Source organism: Episyrphus balteatus, chromosome 3 (genome assembly GCF_945859705.1).
Source record: "Episyrphus balteatus chromosome 3, idEpiBalt1.1, whole genome shotgun sequence".
In the NCBI taxonomy this organism is placed as follows: domain Eukaryota; kingdom Metazoa; phylum Arthropoda; class Insecta; order Diptera; family Syrphidae; genus Episyrphus; species Episyrphus balteatus.
In genome coordinates, this window is record NC_079136.1 from 121585685 (window position 1) to 121602505 (window position 16821).

General features: G+C 35.9%; 2 protein-coding genes across 4 annotated transcripts in view; one reads left to right on the forward strand and one right to left on the reverse strand.

The window, feature by feature from the left end:
* The first annotated feature begins 1380 nt into the window (after window positions 1–1380).
* LOC129917128 (probable cytosolic Fe-S cluster assembly factor GK14772) lies at window positions 1381–6641 on the forward strand. The gene is made up of 5 exons (XM_055997493.1): window positions 1381–1591; window positions 1664–2411; window positions 2484–2703; window positions 6102–6259; window positions 6316–6641. The coding sequence occupies exons 1-5, from the start codon at window positions 1529–1531 to the stop codon at window positions 6552–6554; spliced, it is 1428 nt and encodes a 475-aa protein (XP_055853468.1). The 5' UTR covers window positions 1381–1528; the 3' UTR covers window positions 6555–6641.
* Window positions 6642–8337: 1696 nt separating this feature from the next.
* The window catches only part of LOC129917127 (probable chitinase 10), a 79522-nt gene continuing 71038 nt past the window's right edge, over window positions 8338–16821 (reverse strand). For all 3 annotated transcript variants that reach the window (XM_055997490.1, XM_055997489.1, XM_055997491.1), the window contains 7 exons: window positions 16214–16395; window positions 12339–16118; window positions 12093–12278; window positions 11752–12031; window positions 10315–11694; window positions 10013–10253; window positions 8338–9952 (listed from right to left, as the gene is read on the reverse strand). In XM_055997490.1, coding sequence (XP_055853465.1) covers window positions 8587–9952; window positions 10013–10253; window positions 10315–11694; window positions 11752–12031; window positions 12093–12278; window positions 12339–16118; window positions 16214–16249 — 7269 coding nt within the window. In that variant the 5' untranslated portion in view covers window positions 16250–16395 and the 3' untranslated portion in view covers window positions 8338–8586. The remainder of the gene's footprint in view (window positions 9953–10012; window positions 10254–10314; window positions 11695–11751; window positions 12032–12092; window positions 12279–12338; window positions 16119–16213; window positions 16396–16821) is intronic.

A 16821-nucleotide genomic window follows, 5' to 3' on the forward strand; every position in this document is an offset into this window, starting at 1 on the left:
TCAATTTTACCACCGAATTCAGAAGATAAAAGTTGCTGAACCACGGATTAAATATTTGTACAACTGGCCCTTAGAGGCGTTTTTTTTGCAACCTGTTAAGCCCGGTGGTAATAAAAAACACACCTAATGCACTTTAATTTTCTGATAATGAAATTATATAAAGACGTTTTGAATGAAGGCTTAACTACATTGGCTCAAAAAGTGAAAAAGTACAAAAGTGAAAAAGTACGAAAGTGAAAAACGCATTTTTGTATAGTTTTTCGGCCTAAAAAATTAAAAAAAATAATGCAGAAAGCTTATTTTTTGGTCTAATAAACAATTTGTATACTCTTTTTCACAAAACAATTGCGCTAGCCAGAAAAAAAATATTTTCACTTTTGTACTTTTTCAAAAAGACGTGTATGTAGTTAAGCCTTGATTCATGGATGTGAAAAAGTGCACAGTAAAGTATTTTCTATAATACTTTCTTTTATAATCATGTTATTTTAAATTAGCATCAAAACCGCTTCTCTACCATCTACTGGTATATAATACACGTCCATGTACTGGACAAAGTCAGCAGCAAAAGGTTGATGTAATTTCGCGGGCCTTCAATTTTCAAATTTTTAAAATTATCAAGAAAGAAAGAAAATTTAACAAAAATTTGATTATTGGTTCAACAAATTTTATCTTCCAAAATTGGTGGTTTAGCACTGGTTCAAGGTACATTTTTATGTTAAAATGTCCAAATCCATGCCTGAACCAATGTTTAACCACAGTTAATCTTCAGGAAACGGCAAGGTATATAGCCTTTTCACAAGTCTCCAAAGTCGACAACGAAAATGCTAACGAAAATATATCATCGAGTATTCTGTCAAAGTCAAAATAAAAAAATCAAAATTATTTTAAAATCAAGAAAAATCAACAGAAAATAATTTTTAAAGCAAGAAATAAATGAATTAAATGTGAAAAAAAAACAGTCAACACTGCTCTTGGAGTCAAGAAAAATGCACATGACAGTAAAAAGTAAGTGACAAATGAGTGAAAACTCTCCAATTTTTCACTAGAGCTGCATAGTGAAAAACTAAAAGCAGAACGAAATTTTTCGTTCAAGATTTCGTTAACGAAATTTTGTATGGAAAATTTTGTTTCGCTTCAGCTGCCTAATAGGCTTTAAGCCTAATTTATATACTTAAGTTTGAAGTAAAAAAGAGTAAATGTTGCTTAACTAAAAGAAAAAAAAACAATAAACATGCGTATATATTTGAATCATGTTTATTCTATGGACCGCCTGGTGCCCCCAACTTCTCCTGTAGTTGTTCTCTGGCATCACTTAACTAAACGAGACTCGTTGCTTCCATGACGTCACAACTCATATGTTTACAAATTTTTTTGACAGCTTATATATTTTGATATCATCTTGCACAGAAAAGGGTTTAAAATATTTTTGTTTTAAAAAAAAATTCCCAAATATCCAAAATTTCTAATAAAGAAGCCTTTATTCAAAACAAATTAAATCCCACAAACAATTTCCCATACAAAATCAACAATGTCACGTTTCAGTGGAGCCCTACAACTAACAGATCTCGATGATTTCATTACCCCATCGCAGGTTGGTTCTTTCTTATCTTTTATCCAATATACCTTCTCTCTTATTTAACCCCAACCAAATTCTAACTTAAAGGAATGCATAAAACCAGTCAACATTGAAAAAACAAAATCAAAAACTGGTGCTAAAATAACAATTCAAGATGATGGTTATTACGAAGAGACTTCCACTGGAATGCAAAAATTACAAAAAGTCGAAATAACCTTACAAGATTGTTTAGCATGTTCAGGATGTATAACATCGGCTGAAGGTGTTTTAATAACACAACAAAGTCAGGAAGAATTGATGAAAGTTCTCAATGAGAATCAAAATCATAAGTTACAGGGAAATCTGGAAAAAGTCAAGACTATTGTCTTTACTATTTCCCAACAGCCAATTCTTAGCTTAGCTCAGAGATATGAATTAAGTCCAGAAGAATGTAGTAAACATTTGGCGGGTTATTTCAAATCTCTTGGAGCTGATTTGGTTTTAAATACCAAAATTGCCGATGATTTGGCTTTGATTGAAAGTCGTGTTGAGTTTGTGGAACGTTTCCGCAATCAACAACTTCCAATGTTATCCTCATCGTGTCCCGGTTGGGTTTGTTATGCTGAAAAAACACATGGTACTTTTATTCTTCCATTTATCTCGAGTACGAGGTCACCTCAGCAAATTATGGGAATGTTGGTTAAGCAACTTCTTGCTCAAAAGCTTAATGTCCCAACAGAGAAGATCTATCATGTCACAGTGATGCCATGCTACGACAAAAAACTAGAAGCTTCCCGGGAGGATTTCTTTAGCGAAGCTAGTAACTCGAGAGATGTCGATTGTGTTATCACATCAAGTTGGTGATTAATCGAAATTGATATTCTTTGGCAGATCCTTTTTGAATTGTTTTTTCATACTTTTTTTTTAGTTGAAATTGAACAAATGCTTACTATGCAAGGTTCTGATTCGTTGAATTCATTTGGTCAAGTTGATCTTGATTGGCCGTGGAGTGGACAGAAACCTGAAGGTGGTAATGTGTGGGGACATGAGTTCTCTGGGTCGGGTGGATATTCGGATCATATATTTAAATTTGCTGCAAAGGAGTTGTTTGGAGATGAAGTTGAACAATTGGAGTATAAAAACTTGAGGTAAGGTTATCGTTTCAAAATCTCTTTTCTTTAGACTTTAGTTGGTTAGTTTTAATGTTTATACACTGGCCAACAATTTTCAACTTTTTAAAATTTTCCAGAAAGATTTATGTATGTCAAATCGTATGGATTTGGGTTCAGTCAGCTCAAAAATCATATTGGTTCTTTCTAGCAGCTCTAGTTTTTTGAAATATTTAATTTTTCATATTTGGGGGGCATTTTCATACTAATTTTTAAGTTATCCTTATTTTTAACGTTTATTACATTTTTCGGAAAAATTAATATTAAACTTAGTCCCATTTGCTTATACGAATCATAAATTTGATTCATAGCTAGGTCGAACATAGCTCTTACGTTTTACTTAGTTTATTCCAAGTTTCTAAAAAATATTTATGTTCAACCTAGCAATGATTTATGTCGTTTTCGATTGGCTCTCCGGAATGGTCCGGAATCATTCAGAAGCCTTCTGATAGTGTTTTATTCGCACGAATTTGACAGCTAGAACGCTTCTGAGAAGAAAAATTCTCTTCTCGATTTCAAATAAGAATTCAAATCGGAATTCACTCACATGTCAAAAAAAAACACTCAATCAATGTTTTTTGTTTTTGATTCAACAATTTATTGTTTTCTGAAATTTAAATTAATTACAAATCAAAAATTGATACAATAATGGATAAATTACCACTTTCTTCGAACATTAGTTTATAATTTTCCAACTCTAACGCCATGATTTTCATTTGCAAGAAAAAAAAAATAATAAAATTAAAAATATTTGACATTTGAAATTTCACAGAAATAAAATAAAAATAGAATTGAGTGGAAGCGATTTGACCTGTTCCATTCGATTTTAGAATGTGTCAATTCTTGAGTGAAACCAATCGAAAACGACAAAAGAAATTTTAAATTCAATTATTTTTCATGTTTTCTAAATTTTTTTGATCAAATACTAATAAATGTGGGTTAAATATTGAATTGTTTGTGTGTGTCCTTTTAGGTATCTTTTTTGGAAAAATTACTAATATTTCGAAAATTTAAAAAATTGTATTTGACATAAGAATAAAATTAAAAACGTCACATAAACCTTAAGTAGTGAATAAGTTGGATAAACTGTCAAATTTGTGTGCTGCAAAATCTTGTATAAAAAAGTTTACCCTCCACGGATGATTAATATGGAAAATATGTTTGCACGTAAGCTAAGTTTAATTTTAAATAATCTTTTTTACTATCCGTGGCATTTTTTAAGCCATGTTCCCCTCGTATTTTGTAAAATAATTTTGCTTAAGTAGAACATAAATTGCTAAGGTTCTACAATTTCTTCCCCCTAAGTTATGTTAAACTTAGACGAATTTATGACACAGTTTGAAGTTCTTGCAAACCGTTATGTAGAACGTAAGGATTTAAGTTTCACATAAATATTTAAGACTCGTTTCAACAAATGGGCCTTAATGTATTTGGGGTCAATAAGTCTAAAAATCACAATTGTTTCTTTCTAGGAGCTCTATTTTTTTTTTGAAAAATGTGAAAAACTAAAATAGTTTTTCACATTTTGGGGGTAATTTTGTACTAATTTTAAATTAATGCTTATTTTAACTGTTTGTTAACATTTTACAGAATGTTTTTTATCAAACCTAATGTATTTAGGTCCACTTAGCTTGAAAATCACACTGTTTTTTTTTTTCTAGGAGCTCTAATTTTTTAAGATATTTTAATTTTTCAAATTTTGGGGGTAAAAAAAAAATTTTTATGAATTTGTATGCCTTTATATGTATGAATAATTTAAAAAACAGAGCTGCTTGAAAAAAAAACCAATTTTGTTTTCTGAATCAGCAACCCTCCATTTAGTAAGAAATGATAAAAAACGGTCTTGAAAATTTTTGTGTGTTGGGCAGTGTTATAATATACATATGTACCTACATTTTATGTTAATGAGATAAAATAATGATAAGAAATTCCCAAATAGTTTTTTTTTTTTTTTGCTGATGATGGTCTTTTTATGTTACTTATGTTGATGTCGATGTTGCGGTAGAAAAGTTAAGAGAAGACATAAATAATGTAAAAATGTATCTTAATATGAATAAATTGAAACTAAATATTAAAAAAAAAAAAAAAACAAAAACAATGTTAGGTTAGGTAGAAATGGCTGTCAGGAAAACGACTGACACACTTAGACCACTTATTGGACCGTTTTGATACCATGATTTTGCAAGGAAATTCCTCACTAATTAAACCAGTTGGAGCTTTTAATGAAGCGGTGAAGGTTGAAGATGTCAGTATTAATTAATTCACTAGTATCTTCTAAGAAGTATTTTTTACGTCTACTGGAAAGGGCAGGACATGAGCAGAGAAGATGTTGGATTGTTTCTTCTTCTTCCTCATCAAGGCAACTTCTACAAAAGTCGTTAGAGACTACGCCAAGTCTTATGGCGTGTCTACCTATGAGGCAGTGTCCTGTTAGGACACCTATTACAGAGCTCATATGCAATCTGCTTAGAGACAATAAATTTTTTGAACGTTTTGGATCTAGCCTAGGCCAGACCTGCTTGGTCGTTTGGCATGTTATAATGTTTGACCATCTTGTGTTTGTTGCCTCTATAGCTTCTTGTTAAAAAAAAAACAATGTTACTACCGGCAAATAGAGAAATAAATTTTATTGATAAATTTGGATGTGTTCAAGAAAATTAAATACTTCGGAATTACAATTGACAATAGTTTAAACTTTAAAAAATATTTTAAAAATATTTATATATTCGTAAAAAAAAATTAGCCCATAAAATCGGTTTCTTACGTATTTTTGATCATAATATCACAAAAAAAATAAAATTTGAATCTAAATACACCCCAAAACAAGCGTTCCTAGAATGACGGTTACGCTACTTATAAATGAAATTAAAACTAACTTAAAACATACATTTAATAAATGTTTCCATAAAAATAGGTGTGGAATGATAAATCTATATAATATCAACTTTAAATACTGCTTGCAGCACCATTTGTACGTTAGATGATTAAAATATTGACATTTTAAGACATTTTGGTATGATGCTTCATTTATCTTGGGACAACAAATCAAACATTATGTCGGAATGAAAGTCGTTTTCAAACATTATTAATTTTCCTGCATAAATACTCATTGTTCAAATATTTTCAAAATATTTTTTTAGAATTTAAATTATTGTCTTTTGTTCATCAATAAAATTTATTTCTCTATTTGCCGGTAGTAACAACATTCCCCCTTGGTGGCACATCAAACTTAACAGAAATACTATTTGACCTTTCCCTATTAAATTTTACCATTTGTTTTCAATTTTCTAAATAGGATTTGAACCATAGATATTCTATTCCTCTTTTTTTACCCATAGCAATATAGCTAATTGTATAATTTTTTTTCCTCTCCTTAGAAATCCAGATTTCCGTGAACTAACGTTGGAAAAAGATGGAAAAGTTCTTCTTAAATTTGCAATAGCGAATGGATTTCGAAATATTCAAAATCTTGTTCAGAAATTGAAACGAGGCAAGACACAGTATCATTTTGTTGAAGTGATGGCATGTCCTTCTGGTAAGTTTTTGTTTTCTTTCAAGAAATTGTCATTTTTTTTTTTTTTGAATCAAAAGGTTGTCTTAATGGCGGTGCACAAGTTCGTCCACCAACTGGAATTGCAGTTAGAGAATTGACAATGCAGCTGGAGGAACTTTATAAGCAATTACCGAAGTCAATACCGGATAATTCTGAAACTAGAGCAATTTATTCGAGTTTCTTCGATGGACAACATACGGACAAAGCGAAGATGCTATTGCATACTTCCTATCATGCTGTGGAGAAGATGAATACAGCTTTAAATATAAAATGGTGATTTTTAGTTAGTATAATTGGGTTTAGGAATTTTATTGTGTAAATTTTAATAAAAAAATGAAAATCAGTATGAACTGATTAGAGGAAATTGTTTTCTTTGTATTAAAGTATGGAAGTCGACCAAAGTATTGTGAAAAATATGAATTTCAAAAAATTTAATGCATTTTCCTTTAAAACAGTCGAATGAGACATCAATGAGATTTTAAGGTTTTTTTTTATAAATGCAATGGCATTGTCGATCAAAATATTTGTTTTCTAAAAAAATATAATGTATACGTACTTGCTCTTAGAATTCAAATTACTAAAACTTTTAAGACTTTTATATACAAATGTACTGGGTGTCCGGTAAAGAATGGATAACTCTGAAATGGCTGATAGCTACACTTATGACTGTTTTAGAAACAAATAGAAAAAAATTCTCTCCCAACCAGTTTATAAAATATTAGCTTTTCTTCGTTCAGTTTATCATCTTATAATTGCCTATTCATCATCTTATATAGGGATGTTGCGGATGCGGATTTTTGAAAGTTAACATCTGCAGATGCGGATGTTTAAGATCTTATATAAAAAATTATATAAATGAATTAACAGTTATTAATAACATTTTTATTATTTGTATTTAATAAGAGAAAGTAAAAATAAGTAAAAATCTCTGCATCAAGTCGGTTACACAGAGGTTGGTAAATTAAGCCTAAATAATTGTTCCCTGGGAACACTGCCTTGTGGAGTGGGTAGAAATTGTCGTTAAAGTCTTCTTTATAAAGAGGGTTCTCCTACACTTTGGCCCCTTTTTTGTACGGAAAGAAAAATCTCTATTAATAGCCTGTTTTCACTGCAGCCCAAATTTGATAATTTCGCAAATTAGGTAAGTTCGAATTCTAAATTCTAAAAATTTCCTATACAATTTAGAATTCTAATAGAGATAATTTTCGAAATTATCTCATATAGGCTCTAGTGAAAATGGACTATAAAATAAAATCTTTTTTTTTTATTTTGTCTGTGTTTTGCCCAAAAGAATCAGCATCCGCAACGTCATTATTGCGGATGTGGAGGCGGATGTCCTAATTCATGCGAAAGTTCCGCATTGCGGGTGCGAATATTCGCATTTCGCAATATCCCTAATCTTATAATTTTGTACAATAATTGACACACTACATAAGCGGTCAAATATTTTCATAACTGTTGCACCGTTTCTTAAAAATATGCAAAATTAAAAAAATTTCAAAATGGTAACAGTTTTAATCGTGTCTTGAGTAAAAGAGAAGTTATTAGCATCAATAAGCAAAAAAAGGGTTATAATTTAATAAATTAATTTTACTGTATTATCCTAAGTTTTTTTAAGATTACTGCCAAAAATAGATGAATTCAAAGGGTTTTTTTCCTAAGTCATATTTTACAATAATTCATCTAATACATTACCAATTTAAAAAAAATGTATAACAGTTGAACATTTGTTATACATTTTAAAAAAAAAACTTTTTTTTTTCCTAATTTTAAACGGGATGCAATTTTGATGATAGGTTGCCAAAAAATGTGCATACCGCACTCGTCACCTCTGGAAGTTTTTGAAAGGTCGTTTGAAAAGTCGCTTTCAAAAACAATAAGGTCTCAGAACTAAATGAATGAAAAAAGTCGAATTTTTGTCAAAAAAGTGTTAGGGGGCTGTTTAGACCCCCTTTATAAATCCTCCCCCTACAAACGGCTATAATGCATATCAGAGTGGCTTTTAAAAATTTCAACTTTACCGGTTCCATAAATCATCCGGGGAATGAAAAACATTTTTTTAATATTTCGTCATTTTATTTAAGCTTGTTTCGATTCGTTTATCCTATAAATTACATTTTAAATAAAGATCTCGTAATTAGAGAAGAGTTTTGAGCTATATGATACCACTCCAAAAACTCTCTCCCATTGTGTTCTTATATTATTTTCTAATTATATATAAATATGAAATCTCAAAAACAGATCTCATCCCATGCATCCAACACCAATTTTTCTTTTTTTAAATGTTTCCCATTATAGCAATTTTTCTATCATGTACAATCGTTTGCTCTTTGTCCTGGTATTCCTCGTAATTCTTGGTTCATTGTTCTCAACAATGGATGTTTACCGCAACCACATCTTCCACGGAAATCATCCAAATCTAGTGCCCAAACCATTCCACCACCAAGACCCAAGTCTTTAACGAATTGTGATTTTCTTCGAATATCTGCCACATCATCATATGACACCCATTGATTGCCACGATAAGCATAAGGTCCAATACGTCCTTCATCGTCTCGTACTACAGTCCATCCGCCATTATTGACATTCTCACAAATTTCATAATAAGCCAAAAATCCACCAGCACGTGTAAATTTACCAGCTTCTCCAGGACCATAAGTCTTCTCATTCAAGCCTCGTGAACTAGTATCGGCCAATGAGAATGACTGTCCATACAATGGCATTCCCATGACAAGTTTCTTTGGTGGTGTACCCTTTTCGATCCAATAGTGCATTGTAAAGTTAGCATTGAAATAGTCATAAGAGTCACCCTCAACATAGTACAAAGGTGCAACATGTCCAGTTTGTTTGTCCCAATGTCCATGGAAGTCATAAGTCATCACCGCAATCCAGTCAAAGTAGCGAGCTAGTACTGGCACATCATAACCAGCATCGATCACCTTTTTACTTGGTGACACTGCCGATGACAAAAGCAGTCCACGAGGTTTGAATTCCTCAGAAAGTTCACGAACCAATGCAGCAAATCCAGCCTTTTCGTCAGGAGAACCCATCTTACAATCAACTTGCCAACAAACTGGGTATTCCCAATCCAAGTCAAGACCTTTAAAACCATATTTCTCCACAAAATCAAGAACACTTCTTATAAACCTAGCTCTGGCTTGAGGATCAAGAACTAATCGAGCATATTTGTTACCGAGCGAATCATTCCATCCACCAATTGCAACCGTTACACGAATTCCCTTCTCTTTGTAGGCAACAACTCGCTCATAGAATCTATTGTCAATATCAGCCCAAGAATCATGAGTCTTGATGGTCAGACTATCCCTGTTTAGAACTGCGAATCCATAGACAATATGTGTGCAGAGGTTTTCGTCAATATCCTCTGGAACGAATTTGCCCTCACCTGGGCGATACCATGCCCAATTGGTAAAGTAGCAAACGACTTTGTATTGTTCATCACCCGAAGGCTTTACCGGGGGACGTTTCTTATCTGGTTTCTTGGTTGGAGTTGAAGTTGGCTTCTTGGTTGTGGCCGGAACTGGTTTCTTCGTAGGTTTGGTTACAGGTTTTGGCTTGGGGGTCGTAGAGGTCGTAGTTCTAGAATCTGTGATACTACATTGAGAGTTTTGTGGCCAATCGCAATAGTTTTCATTCCAATAGAGACCATCGGGACATCTAGAATCAAATAAAAACAGTTAAGAAGGTCACAAACATGGGAAAGACTGTTCAACAAACCTTTGTTCAATAAGACCTCCGAATTGACAGACGTAGTATTTGTTGCAATCCCTCTTGTGTGCCACAAAGTTTCGTCCATGGCAACTCATATCTTCGGCTTCCACAGGCTCTTCCAATTCTTCAGGTTCAGTGTAGACAGCAGGCTTCAGAGATGTTTCCCGAACAATCACTGGAGTCTGCTTAGTGGTGAGCTCAACAGATGGAGCCACATACCTGTCCGTATCGGAACTAATGCTTGAGACTATAGAAAAAAACAATTTGTTAGAACAAGAAGGTTGAAAACTTCTATCAAAAAAGCTTACTTTCTGACTTATCCTCAAGCCTGCAATGTGGCTGAGCCCCTGGGTATTTCCTCAAGACCCTATTGATAGTCTTCAACAATGGATATGACTCACAGTCACATTTATTCTTGAAATCATCCAAATCCAAAGCCCAAATCATAGCACCACCAAGTCCCATAGCCTTGACATACTCACTCTTATGACGAATCATTGGTACATCATCGAATGACACCCATTGATCCCTCAAATATGCATATGGACCCATTCGTCCACGTGGATCTCTAACCACATGCCATTTCTTATTACGAATATTGCTACAAATTTCATAATAAGACAAAAATCCTCGAGCTCTAGTAGCTTCGCCAGCTTCTCCTCCACCATAAGTTGGAGCATTCAAATCATGACCATTAGCTTGAGCTAGTGAGAATGATTGTCCATACATTGGCATTCCCATAATGATCTTCCTCCTATCAGCACCTTGGTTAATCCAATAACTGATTGAGAAGTTTGCATTGAAAGTTGGATCATCATCAGGATGAGCATACATTGGAGCAACATGACCAGTTTTCTTATCCCATTGTCCATGGAAATCATAAGTCATAACAGCAATCCAATCAAAGTATTTCGATAAAATTGGAACATCATAACCAGCATCGATAACCTTTTTATTAGGAGATACAGCCGATGACAAAAGCAATCCACGAGGCTTGAAAGCTTGCGAAAGCTCTCGCACCAATGCAGCAAAACCTTCCTTTTCATCCATAGATCCCTTGCTACAATCGACTTGCCAACAAACTGGATATTCCCAATCCAAATCCAAACCATCAAAGTTATACTTTTCGATAAATTCGATAACATGTTTGATGAATCTTGCACGAGCTGCAGCGTCTTTAACCAAACGAGCATATTTATCACCAGCTGAATCATTCCACCCGCCAATGGCAACGGTGACCTTGACTTTTTTAGCTTTGAAAGTTGTAACTCGGTCATAGAACTTATTATCCATGTCAGCCCAAGAATCATGAGGTTGAATGGTCAAGGTTTCACGGTTTAAGACAGCAAAACCATAGACAATGTGTGTACAAAGTTCAGAATCGATATCTTCGGGAACGAATTTGCCACCTCCTTGGCGGTACCAAGCCCAATTTGTGAAATAACACACGACCTTAAAGTCCATATCATTATCGGATGCGATTTCATAAGAACCTTCGTCTTCTTCTTCGACTTCGGTATTTGGATCGGCGGGAAGTTCGTTATCGATAGTTTCGATATTAGCTGGAATTTCTTCATTTGATTGAATTTCTTCAATTGTTTCTATGGGTTTCTCGTTGGATTGATTTTCTTCGACAGTTTCTACAGGTTTCTCGGGTGCAATTGGTTCATCGGAGTTTGTCAAACCAGCTGGAAAGAAGAGTTAGATAGGAATCGATAGAGAGACAAGGTATTGATACCACTTACGTGTTGGTTCATAGCCACTTGGTGGAGCTTTGAGTACATCATGAATTTGTGTCAAAAGTGGATGAACACCATCACCACAACGATTCTTGAAATCATCCAAATCTAATGCCCAGACCATTCCTCCTCCCAGATTAAGAGCTCGAACTAATTGTGACTTCTTCCGGATCATAGCTGGATCATCGAATGACACCCATTGGTTACCCTTACGAGCGTAAGGTCCCATGCGACCTTTTTCATCTTGGACAACTTCCCAACCTTGATTTTTAATTCGATCACAGATCTGTAAAGTTGTAGAAAAGTTAGAAAAATATAGTTCCCAGAGCTTTTATAAGTCTACAAACCTCATAGTAAGCTAGGAAACCAGCTGCTCTAGTGAATTCTCCAGCTTGTCCTGGCCCAGGAGCCTTGGCGTTCAGTCCGTTCTGTTTAGGATTTTCCAAAGTGAAAGATTGTCCATAAAGTGGCATTCCCATGACAATCTTTCTCGATGGAGCACCTTTTTCGATCCAGTAGTTCAAAGAAAAGTTCTACAAAAATTTAAAAATTTGTTAGAAAAATGTTGGGCGCCACTTAAACTCTCCACTTACAGCATTAAAGTAATCAAAATCATCTTCCGGATGATAATACAGTGGAGCTACATGTCCAGTCTTCTTGTCCCATTGACCATGGAAATCATAAGTCATGACAGCAATCCAATCGAAATAACGTGCCAATTCGGCAACATTATAACCAGCATCGATAATTTTCTTGCTAGGTGAAACTGCAGTAGACAGTAAAAGCCCCCTTGGTCTGAAGGCATCAGAGAGTTCCCTTACCCAAGCTGTAAAACCTTCTTTTTCATCAGCAATTCCCTTGCTACATTCAGTTTGCCAACAAACTGGATACTCCCAATCCAAGTCTAAACCTTGGAAACCGTATTTCTCCAAAAAGTCAACAGCTTGTTTGACGAATTTTGCTCGAGCTGAGGGATTTCTTACCAAACGACTGTACTTGTCACCTTGGGAATCATTCCAACCACCCAAAGCCAGCGTGACCTTAACACCCTTTGATTTGAGATCAGCTACTCGTGTGTAGAATTTATTATCGATATCAGCCCAAGAGTCATGGGTCCTAATTGTGAGCTCAGAGTAGTCAAGAACTGCAAAGCCATAAACAATGTGAGTACAAAGATCTGTGTTGATGTCATCGGGAGTGTAACGACCAAGTCCTTTACGGTACCAAGCCCAGTTTGTAAAGTAACAGACGACCTTGTAGTGACCATCAAGAGGTTCAAGTTGTGGTTTATCAGTTGGATAAGTCGGTCTTGGAGTTGTGACTGGTTTGGCAGTGGTTGTTGAAGGTGGACTAGGATCTAATGGATCCACAGGTTGAAGACTGTTATCACCATTATCGATAGCATTATTTTCTCCTTCGTCCAGACCGATTTCTCCTTGAACGCAATTTGCATTCGATGGCCAATCACAAATATCGAGATTAGCATTCCAGTGGAGACCTGGTCCACATTCGGCAGCTTCCAAACGGTCCCAATTACAACGTAGGTATTTCCCACAATCACCTGGGTAAGGAACAAAGTTCTTGCCTTCACAGGGATCACTTTCGGCAGCCTTAGAATTAATAAGTCGCAGGTATTTCTTAGTGGAGACACATTTAACATTACTTGGCCAGTCACAGGTCTTTTTCTCATGATTCCATTGAAGATCATTTCCACAGTTATTCGGAATGAGAACCTCATTGACACAGACATAGTATTGTCCACAGTTCCTATGAGGCCAGTATTGACCAGCTTTGCACTTCTTTGGCCTCTTTGGACGTGAAGGTGATGGAGGCTTTGATGGTTGGACAAAAACTGGCTTAGATGATGTTGTTGGATAGTCAGCCTGAACTGGACGTCTTGATGGCTTCGATGATACAACAGGCTTGGGTGTAGTTTGAACTGGACGTCTTGATGGCTTAGCTGTTGTTTGATAATCCGCCTGAATTGGCAGCCTTGATGGTCTGGGTGTTGTTTGATAGCTTGTTGACGGAGTTGGCCGTCTGGATGGTCTTGATGGCCTTGATGTTGTTGATGGGTAATCATTTTGAACCGGCAAAGCGGTTGTTTTACGAGGAGTCGTCTGAGGTTTACTGTTGAAAGTCTCAATTGGACTCTTAGTTGTTTGGGAAGTTATCTTACAATTAGCAGATGCTGGCCAATCACAGTAGCTATTTTCGCGATTCCAGTGAAGACCTCCAGCACAGAATTGCTGAACCAACTCTCCATCGGCAACACATTGGAAATAGGCATTACAATTACTTGGATGTGGTAGGAATTCCCCAGCACGACAGTTGGATGAAACCATAACTGGTTGGATCAAAGCTGGAGCTGGAATTGTTGTGCTGTCTACATCTGGCTGAGCAGTCGTTGTTCGTCGGGTAGTTTTAACAGTTGTTGGTCTTCTCGTGGTCGTTGTTGTTGTAGAAGTTGGTGTAGTTGTTGTAGAATGAACATGAACTGGACGAGATGTTGTAGTTGTCGAAGCTTGCCATGAAGGCCATGTTGTTGAATCATAACTACCAACATTTCCAGCACCACCATCAGAACTGGCTGTTGTCATAACTGGAGGAACTGGTGTCACAGGCTGTGCTGGACGAGCACAATTACTTCCCGGCGATGGTGGAGAACTCTCCAATCGACCTAAAGCCCGATTAATAGCCTTCAAAAGTGGATAAGCTTCCGAGCAACATCTGTTTTGGAAATCATCAAGATCAATAGTCCAAGCAGCAATACCACCAAATCCAGCATTAGCCGCATATCTAGCTTTAGCTTCAACCGATGAAGCATCTTCATAGCCAACCCATTGATCACGAAGCATTGCATAGGGTCCGGATTTTCTTTCCGAATCTCGACCAATTTGCCATTTGTTTTTGCGAATTCTCTGACAGATTTCATAGTAAGCCAACATTCCAGGTTGTTTGGTAATTTCACCTGCTTCACCGGGACCCGATGATGGTGTTCCCTCGCCCACAAGACGGTTGTTGGAGTCTTCAAGAGTGAATGTTTGTCCATAGAATGGAATACCCATGATAAGTTTTTCAGGAGCAGCACCATTCCTCACTAACAATTGCATAGCATAGTCTGTGTTGTATTGCGGATATTTGTCACCCTTGCGACCATAAAGTGGACTCACATGTCCAGTTTGCATTTCCCAGGCTCCATGGTAGTCGTAAGACATTACAGTCAAATAGTTTGCATGTTTGGAGAGTTCTGCGAGATCATAAGCCTCTACGATGATTTCTTGATATCCTGAAATGGCAACTCCAAGTTGCAAATTCTTATCCACACGATCGAACTCGGTTCTTAAAGCCTTTACAAGTTTGGTAAAATTAGGCTTATCACTTGCTGGTCCACTCTTACAGTCACTTTGCCAGCATTTGGGGTAGTTCCAGTCAAGATGTAGACCTTTGAAACCATGTCGCTGAAGGAAACCAGCTACACTCGAGGCAAAGACATTCCGTTTGATCTCGTCAGCTGCAAGACGGGAATATTTATCTCCCGTGGAATCAGTCCAACCTCCCAAAGCTATCAAAACTGGCACCTCAATTGAGGTTACTCTTTTATAGTAACCATTTTCAACATCAACCCATGGATCGAATTCTTTGATAGTCAAAAGATCCGGGTCCAATGCGGCAAAAGAATAAATCACAGCAGTACACAATGAAGGATCCACATTCTCTGGAACGAATTTACCATCACCATGTCTATAAAAAGCCCAATTGGTGAAATAACATAAAACTTGTGGTGATCGGTTTAAGTTCTTTCTCCTTGTAGCTGGAGCAGTTTTGAGAAGTGCAAAACGTGCTTCATCTTCTCTTTCAACTTGCAATTCTTCAGCTGTTACAAGTTGTTGATATGGTGAACCACTTCGAAAAGGTTCAGGACTAAGGTCATTATTATAACCAGGTTCGACATAAGCTGCATACTCATCAGCTGCCGGATAGATTGGAACATTTTCCATAAGTTCCACATCATCTTCCACTGTGGCAGCCTTGAGTTTTTCAGGCTTGGGTTTTTCATCGATTTCTAGCAATTCTTCGTCTTCTTCGATTAAATCTTCTAGAGTCGAGTCAAATTCTGGAGCTGACTCAACTGACGAACGTACAAATGATTTACCCAAAAAAGTGTCATCGGAACGAATTGTTGGAACACTCTCCACAGCACTACGTAGCGGTAGGAAAATGTCTCCATAAGTAGGTCGCAAGGAATAGCGACCTAAATGATCTTCGGGTTCGTCTTGTGGAACACTTTCCACAGCTGATCTTACAAAAGCTGGTAACCCATCTTCTGGTTCATAACGAAGAAGTGTTGAAGAATAAGCAAGGGTTGTCAGCTAGAAAAAAAGACGAAAGAAATAAGAACACACAGAAAAAGAAGAAAGTATAAATTTGAGTTTGGGAGAATGGAAAGCATATAAAATTGACTCACCAGAAGCAGACATACTGCCCCGCTAAGGAAAGTCATAGTTTCAGTTTCAGTGGGTTAACTGCTGTTAGTTGTGGCCCACAATTTTGGCGGCGTTTTATTTTTGATTCCCCTCTCCACAAGTTGAGTGTGTTAATTAATCCGATTTGTTGTACGGTACTGTCGGTGTTTGTCTATCTTCAAGTCTGGAAAAAAAAAAAAACAAAAGAAAGAAACTTTGTCAATAAGCCCGAGACTTTGCAAATCCATTGACTCTGAAACAGAAGAATATAAAGAAGAAAAAAACACACAAAAAAACTCATAAAAAGCGGCACGTCTCGCGTCGTCAGCACATCAGAGCGAGCCAGCTAAGAAAGTTCTACTCGAGGTTTTGTGACCGGCTAATGGTGGAGAATATTAATTTGATTTGGCCAACAACCCAACTCAGAGACTCAAGTGAATCACTAATATTTATATGATTTTTATTTTTTTTTTGTATTTGGTTATCATAGTGACTTTGGGATGATATATTAACTTGGCATGTAATCATGGTCAATTTTAATTGATTTCCTGCTTCCTAGAAGTATGAAATTTTTATACAGGCATGTCTTATCTTATTAACCACTTTAACC

Coding starts and splice junctions, on each gene's coding strand:
- LOC129917128 (XM_055997493.1), top strand. CDS start 1,529: ATGTCACGTTTCAGTGGAGCCCTACAACTAACAGATCTCGATGATTTC. Junction 2,704..6,101: donor TTGGAGTATAAAAACTTGAG/GTAAGGTTATCG, acceptor TCCTCTCCTTAG/AAATCCAGATTTCCGTGAAC. Junction 6,260..6,315: donor AGTGATGGCATGTCCTTCTG/GTAAGTTTTTGT, acceptor TTGAATCAAAAG/GTTGTCTTAATGGCGGTGCA.